Source organism: Hyposmocoma kahamanoa, unplaced genomic scaffold (genome assembly GCF_003589595.1).
Source record: "Hyposmocoma kahamanoa isolate Upper Pololo Valley unplaced genomic scaffold, ASM358959v1 99347, whole genome shotgun sequence".
Classification (NCBI taxonomy): Eukaryota; Metazoa; Arthropoda; class Insecta; order Lepidoptera; family Cosmopterigidae; genus Hyposmocoma; species Hyposmocoma kahamanoa.
In genome coordinates this window covers 10,727-18,162 of record NW_020655872.1, presented here as the reverse complement: position 1 = coordinate 18,162, position 7,436 = coordinate 10,727, and the positions used below count along the sequence as shown (strand labels likewise).

The 7,436-nt window shown below is 36.3% G+C and overlaps 1 protein-coding gene across 2 annotated transcripts; it reads right to left on the bottom strand.

Moving 5' to 3' along the window:
• Positions 1-30: 30 nt before the first annotated feature.
• On the bottom strand, positions 31-5,643 carry LOC113239066 (monocarboxylate transporter 14-like). 2 transcript variants are annotated; one of them, XM_026475934.1, is made up of 6 exons: positions 4,525-5,643; positions 3,591-4,160; positions 2,776-2,991; positions 2,121-2,139; positions 1,854-1,868; positions 31-1,638 (listed from the first exon to the last, which is right to left on the bottom strand). In XM_026475934.1, exons 1-6 carry the CDS (start codon positions 5,620-5,622, stop codon positions 1,454-1,456), a joined length of 2,103 nt encoding a protein of 700 aa, XP_026331719.1. In that variant the 5' UTR covers positions 5,623-5,643; the 3' UTR covers positions 31-1,453. The 2 variants fall into 2 exon arrangements, with proteins under 2 accessions (XP_026331719.1, XP_026331718.1); XM_026475933.1 differs by having other exon boundaries at positions 38-1,638; positions 1,854-2,139.
• Between the last annotated feature and the right edge of the window lie 1,793 nt (positions 5,644-7,436).

The following is a 7,436-nucleotide window of genomic DNA, read 5'->3' as shown; positions in this document are numbered from 1 at the left end:
CAACACCATTAAGTACATCACATGGACTTGTAAATTATTTTTTTAAGCCTGCATACTTAACACCTGGAACGTACATTAGGTACTTTGGTCTTTAGCGAAATAATGTACAGAGTTATTACCATCAGAACCACTGTCGCCAATATTCACAAATACATAATTTGAAACACTACGCAATCTTGATGATGATTAATCGTAGTTTCTAATTTAAAAAGAAATAACAAATTCTGAGCTGTTAATGTAATTTAAACTTTACCCAGTTGGCATATCGTTGAATGTTCGATACTTATTATTGCATGTTATAACGCTTTAATTTTATATTGAAATTTTAATCAATGTGCTGATAATGTTATTACAAGTTCGACAACCATTTTTGCACTCCACACTTGGAAATGGCGTACTGAGCTTACATACCTGGAACTCCGCGTACTGTTGGCACACGTCCTACACAAACTAAGCACTTCTACTGTATTTATTGTTCTGTGGAAATCAAAAGACAGTTGAAGTCATTCTATTTTCAAATTGTAATTAAATTACTCGCATTACTTACATATTTCTAAATCGTACGTATAGCTGTTAAAACAGATTTTAAAGAAAGAAAGAGATTTTCAATTCGATTGTAATTTTTGTATGTATTTTTACATTACTCCGATATCTATTAACTGATTTTGATGATTCTTACTTTGTTGGAAAAGGGTTAAGTATCTCAGTTCTTAGTAGTTTCATTTAAATAAAAAAAAATTAAACCTCTAAGAGCGTTTGTGCAGCCGATTCGTATCAGGGGGTGCGAGTGACGCATGATGCGAGTGAAGCTTCATACTTGACGTTGTGTTTTAATTTGGTCAAATATTACTTATTTGACAGTTATTTTTTCGGACGGACGTCTGACGGAGGAGAGTAGACCCCCAGTTCCGAATACGAATAATGACGGTTCGAAATATCACAAAGATCATTTTATCTCTAGGCATACACGCGACATCCAAAGTGGGTCGGAGTTTTCTACATTGCTGGTACAGTCTCGGATTCGTAAAGAATATGAATCCGATGCTGCGCAAGGAGGATAAAGCCGGTTTATTAGATTTCACCCACTTTCCGTTAACCGATTTCAATCTCAATAAATTCAATTTCAATAAAACTTGGCAAATGGATGTAATTCCACAAACTTTTGAGGTCGGTTTATTTTTTCTAAAAAAACTTACAATTATAAACAATTTTATATAACTCGTTCACAGAACAAGTTTGACGCAAACTACAACTCAAGACGTCAAGTGGTTATATAAAAATATGTGGCCTCAAAAAACTTTCCTAATATCTGTTATCTGCTACGATAAAAGTTATGTATTGTCATCAATGTTCAATTGTAGAGCACTGTAGAATTCTTCCAAATCTTGTCAGCCATTGCCTTGGTGAGTTGACGCTTTTATAATCAAGCGAAGCTTGTCATCATTACAGCTTTTCACACATCATCAGCCACTTTCTTCTTCATTTCTTCATGTTCATCATTCAGCAGAGCGGATTTTCCGCATATCCTGAAGTTGTTGGTATACGCCAACACTCCCACGCACAGTCCTGATATAATCAGCCAGATGCCAGCGATGTAGAATGTCAGGTCCCAAGTTTTTGTTAGGTCATAGATACTACCTGAAATTGAAACGTTATTTGTTTTATATGTGCACTATAAATCGTCATCATACGTTTTGAGTATATTCTACCCATTTTATCATAACCATGGACCAAAGGACTGCTAATTTCCATACCACAGATCATAGCTCTGAAAAAGGTCAAGAGTAAATGGATTTCGTCCAAAAACGGAGTTAAGTGGTTTTCAAATTTAGCCATCTATATCTAAATCTCACCAGCAATTGGTGGTCCTGCCAAATGTCCGATACCCTCGCTCAGCAACATCAAGCCATACGCAACAGTGAAATAATCAATTGGCATTAGCTCCATCAATATCGCTGGTATGTAGGAATAGGAACTCGCGAAAGTGAACCCGAAGATTGCGGATATGACAACCAAAGCCCAGTAGTTGTCGATGAATGGAGGGTACGCGGCAACTGATAGGCCAGAAAGAATGAGGCATAATGCGTATGCTTTAGACACATTCATCCAGGGTCTATCTCCTGCCCAGCCCAGGAACACCTGAAAAGTTTAGTTTTCTGATAAGCCTGGTTAAAGTCTGTTTAGGTTGACCAGAAAATTGTCTGTAACATAAATATATGTATCGTTTTGTGCATTTGCGGTGAAAAATCAGGTTCTGCGGGGACCATTGGTAAAACTCCTGATAAGGAGCTGTCGGGTCACCTCGTTGAAGCCTCTGGTGGCCAGAACACTACAAGCTACTTTCCAAAGGAATAATTGTGTATATTACTAAATTGAATAGAATATCTCCGTAAACAGATACCAGTAACTGGATACTAGTAACTTAGGTTAAATATAATTTGTTACATTCTCAAAGGGGAAACATTTTTAGCCTCCATGACATGAAGCTGGATAAAATTATCTACCATTAAGTAGAAGAGCTAAGGTAAGAAACTTTTCGTATATTATTTCCTTTACTTCATGCATAATATATCAATTAACTACAGACTCAGAAGGACGATGGTCGTGACCAAACCTGAAAAGCTTGTTCTCTAATTTGGTTCTTTCGGGGATCATACCAAGATCCTAAGACCACGTAAAAGGAAAATATGTATAACCAGAGGGCTATGAATTTGTGAATTTTGAAATTTGACAATTAAAAGCCACAAAACCACTAGAGCTAAAGCTGGTACTTACAATGCCAACTCCGCTCGTAGCACCTGTAATACTTGTCATGACTTCACCCCCCTTAGAGCCGTTCTCTACCATATACGACTTGAGGTAGAAGAAAGGTACGATGGACCAAACGGCCATGATAATAGACGACACGTTAAACAGCACGAAGTGGAACTCTGTGAGCATACGCACGTCGAATATTGACTTTGCTACTTCGAGAACACGGTCCCATATGGTCTGAAAAAGAAAAAAATAGAATAAAAATGTCATTTTGCACATAAGTACATTGTATAATGTCTTATTTTCTAATTCGGTTCGTTCATAAAAACATGAAAAATTTTATGTCCTTGCACAAACTTTGCTTTTGACATCGAAAAGTTGAAATTTGCATACAATTAAAGAAACGTACAAATTTCGAGTTTCTCTTTATTTAAAGACAAAAAGCGAACATTATATTTCAAATCAATAGTTGTTTTTTTATAATAATAAGTGACGAGACGAACAAGTCGTCCACCTGATAGTAAGCGACACGCCTGTCCATAACAGTTGCAGTACCACAGAACTTTAAATCACAAAGATCTGAGAGGCACTACCACTGCACCCGACACGTCTCATGTGCCTGTAATTTCACCAGTACTCGTACCCTTCAAAACCAGAACGCAGTAAAGCTCACGCTACTGCTTGGGGCAGCAGAAATAGACAAGGTAGTACTTCCTTGGACGAACTCTTTCACAAGGAGCTCGATTGCTACTAAAATATATCTGTGGTCATGAACATCTTGAAAAGAAAGTGGAAGAGTAGATATTGGGTCAGAGTAACGAGATGTAGATATTTACCATATCAACAGATGAAGCCATAGACCACATAGAATTTCTATACATGTCCGGCATCGATGCAGCTCTTAGTCTATATCTAGGTATGTTCATCATCGCTCCTCTGTAAACCATATTATTTCTATACAAAGGCAACTCCCTTAAATAGTGGTGATCGCCTGAAATTTGCCTGATCCATCCTTGTTGAGGTTTCGGTTGAGGTTTTGCTTGAGGCTTTTTATCAGGACCAACTGTATTTTTCATTGTCCTCGAGTCATTATTAACATTTGTCGATTCTTCTTCCATTTGACTAGAAGTTAAACCTGTATTTTCATTTTCTTTATTTTGAACATTATTTTGCTTTACGTCTTTGTTTTCTTTATCTTCGTCTGGTGTTTTCTCTTTTACATTTTTAACTTTGACAAAAACCTCTACTGGTAGTTTAGCAGGTGTTATTACGGAACCAGGAGGAGGTTTTTCAACATTGAGTTGGACGGCGGATTTCCTCCTATTAACTAGATCGGGGTAGTTCTGTATGATTATGTTGTATAGACGAGTGTCTTCCATTAGATTTTCTATTACTTCTGGAGGAACCTAAAAAGAGATTACTTATGCCATTACCTTTACTTTATGTAGTATTGTGTCTTACAATATAATTTGCGCTGTTTTGAAAATTATATAAAGCACATATTACTATAACAAGATAATAAATAACAATAATAAAGTTATTCTTAGTTATTATAATCGCGTATATTTATTTTTTCAAAGGGTTTGTTTGAAAAAACAAATATACGCGATTTAAATCCGGAAAAATAGTTTCATTTCCTATGTGTAACAATCGCGATAACCTAAGAACTCGATAATAATAAAGTTAGTTTGTACTACACAGTTGCTTTGAACTATGAAATAACATTGTACTTAATAAACTTCAAGTAGTGATTACGATTTGTTTGCTAACCTTTTCGTTCTGTTGCACAAAAGTGGGTAAATGAATAGCAGAATGCATCCTCAGTAAGGAGTTTTCAACGTTCATCTGTGTCGTAGCCTCCAGTTCCTCGGCCTCCGCTATAGAAGATGCCAAGGTAGCCAGAATGTAATCTGGACTCTTTCCGCTTTTTAATAAAGACTTCAATTCTTCCGCAGTCAGAAACACGGACTCTCCCCCAACAGACCTCGAAGAGGTCGACCCAGCACTAGACGTTCTGCGAGACCGTGATTTCTTTAACAACTTACGCTCCTTTCTCTCCTTAACTTCCAACCACTCCGGGTTTCTCATTACTGCGCCGCATACGCACATATGCAACAGAACACCGGCTAGAACTATTATTGTGCTCCTCCAACCATAGTTTTCTATTAACCAGTTAACAAGTGGTGAAAAGATGAACGTTCCAACTCCAAAACCGCACGAAGCGAGTGATACAGCTAAATTCCTCTTTTTGTCAAACCAAAATGCCACTGACACTACTGCAGTCACATGTAACACTCCCATTCCTAATCCAGATAGGAAACCAAACGTTAAACATAACATTTCTACTGAATTGCTAACAGATGAAAGTAAAAATCCTATAGAAGAAAGTACACCAGCGATCATAGTCATGCCTCGACATCCAAATCTATCGACTAAAGCACTCATGATAGGTCCAGCTATTAAAGGAGTGGCCAAGAACAAGCTGCCTATTAGAGATGTCATTGATTCTTTAGACTTGAAATGTTGTTTGAATGCTAAATGGAGGACTCCAAAAGAGAAACATAGTCCGTCAGCAACGCAGGTGACTATAAATGATGCTGCTACAACCACCCAGCTCCATCCTCCATCCGGTATGGGAGGAATTTCGTCGTCCTCGGATTCTTCAGAACATATACTGTCGATACTGCCAAGTCCCGCAAATTTCACTCTATCTACAGGAGATTCTGAGTCTTCCCTGTTGTACAATTCAGGTTCAATTTTCTCTGACTTTAGGGCGTTAATTTTGTTCATGTCTTCTTCTGTTTGATTAAGATTTCCATCGTCTGCGCAGTCGCCATTCAGTTTGTCGTTTTCCATTGTTCCGGTCATCTTTTTTATATACTGTTTATCGGCATAGTTTACGTGTTGATAATACGTTATAATATATAATTTATCTGAAATAGTAAATAGTTGGGTAAGTATTTATTTAAGCAGTATATAATGTCCTGAAAGCGTATTGTGTTTGAGAACATTTGAACAAAAGTTTATTGAGAAAATACCAACAAATACTTGTAAGAATATAAGACAAGTAATCAACATTGAAAAATTTAAAAATATTTCAGCTCATTATCTTGGCAAGGTCATATCCTCCTTGAACTCATTGTTATCTGATATAGTACGAGTGTCTCAATGTGGTAGAATCAATGAATGGAATTTGTTTAAGTTATTTTGAGAAGTATTTAGGTCAGTAATTCATCGTTCAATATAAACCTCTTGTACTAATTTAAAACAATGTAATAGCAACCTGCTGATAACATGCTTCATCAACTCTTTATACATCCTCCTTCGGGTCACGTTCTTCCTCTAAGGAGGAGGTTTTATGCTATAGTCCGCCATGCTAGCCCAGCGCCAATAGGGTGTTTCAAACTTCTTCGAAATTAACAATATGTTCAATATGTAACTTAGAAATAACTTACGTAACTTAGAAATTGAAGTTATAAGTACAATCAAGGGCACATCTAACTTAACACTTTAGATCGTTATAATTATTAATACAAAGATCGAACTTTTAGAAAAAATTCCTTCGATCCAGCTGGATTCGAACCGAAGTTTTCTACCAAACCGTGCCAGACGCTATGCCAACTAAGTCATGGAACGAACCAGAAGACCAGATATAAAGATCCGACAACAAGCACATAGAAAAATTCGTGAGGTCCGCTGGTGGTGAAACATTCAATAAAACATTTAATTACTTTAGATCTTTCTTATTGTAAGCGGCATAGTGTTGAATTTAAACCTTAACCTTACTAGGAAGAGGAATGAAATCATTCGCCCACTTTAATTCTAGGCAGAAAACAATGGTCAATAATGGCGTACCTATATGGTACTAATAATTGATGATCAATACCATATTGTTAACTCATATAAGGATCCATTATTTATTATGATATTGCGTACATAAAAATCTCATATAACACACAGCATTAACACAACGTACAAAGAACACATACGCAATTATTTAAGTAGTTTATTTTATTTTGCGACACACACGTCCGTCACTCATCTCAGCTCAGGGCTCATTGAAAACCAGCGCCACAGTCAATTGCGGCTGTGGCATAAGCTGAATGAAGTCCTTTTGCGTACGCCACAACCGCACACATGACAGTACAACATTTGTAGTTGTTATATTTAGTATTTTTCTGTTTTGCTCTTTGTTTGTTATTGTCTTATTTCATTTTATTTTAATTTTGTTTATTACGTCGTTTTGTTTTGTTTTGCTTGTCTAAGTAGTATCAATATTTTTTTTGTATCTATATGTTGTGGCGTTGCAATAAATGTCTATTCTATTATATTCTATTCTATTCTATATAAACATGTAAGAAGAGACCAGGGAAAGAATGATCTAAGTCATTAAAACACGTTCTAAGTTGGTACCGCCATCCGGTTCAGCAAACGCTGAGCGTAATTTGCTTAATTCAGAAAAAGGGTAATAAGGTTCAATGTCCTGAAAAATAGTTTTTTTTTAAACTTGTTTTTGTTTTCTGCTAAAAAAACTTGTTTTTGTTTTCTGCTACTAGGAACAAACAATGAAGCGAAATACAAGACAATGTAAACATAACCTACATATATAAACTTTATAACTCCAGCTTCTACAGGCTGTACTCAATTAGCGTTTTAGATGCTTTGATAATGTATCACAAGTA

What these genes read in the sequence shown, in the direction of transcription:
- LOC113239066 (XM_026475933.1), bottom strand. Translation starts at nt 5,622, where the DNA reads ATGACCGGAACAATGGAAAACGACAAACTGAATGGCGACTGCGCAGAC. An exon ending in CTACGAGCGGAGTTGGCATT is followed by an intron (nt 2,140 to 2,775) that starts GTAAGTACCAGC and finishes TAAACTTTTCAG; the next exon opens with GTGTTCCTGGGCTGGGCAGG. An exon ending in GGCAGGACCACCAATTGCTG is followed by an intron (nt 1,639 to 1,853) that starts GTGAGATTTAGA and finishes TTTCAATTTCAG; the next exon opens with GTAGTATCTATGACCTAACA.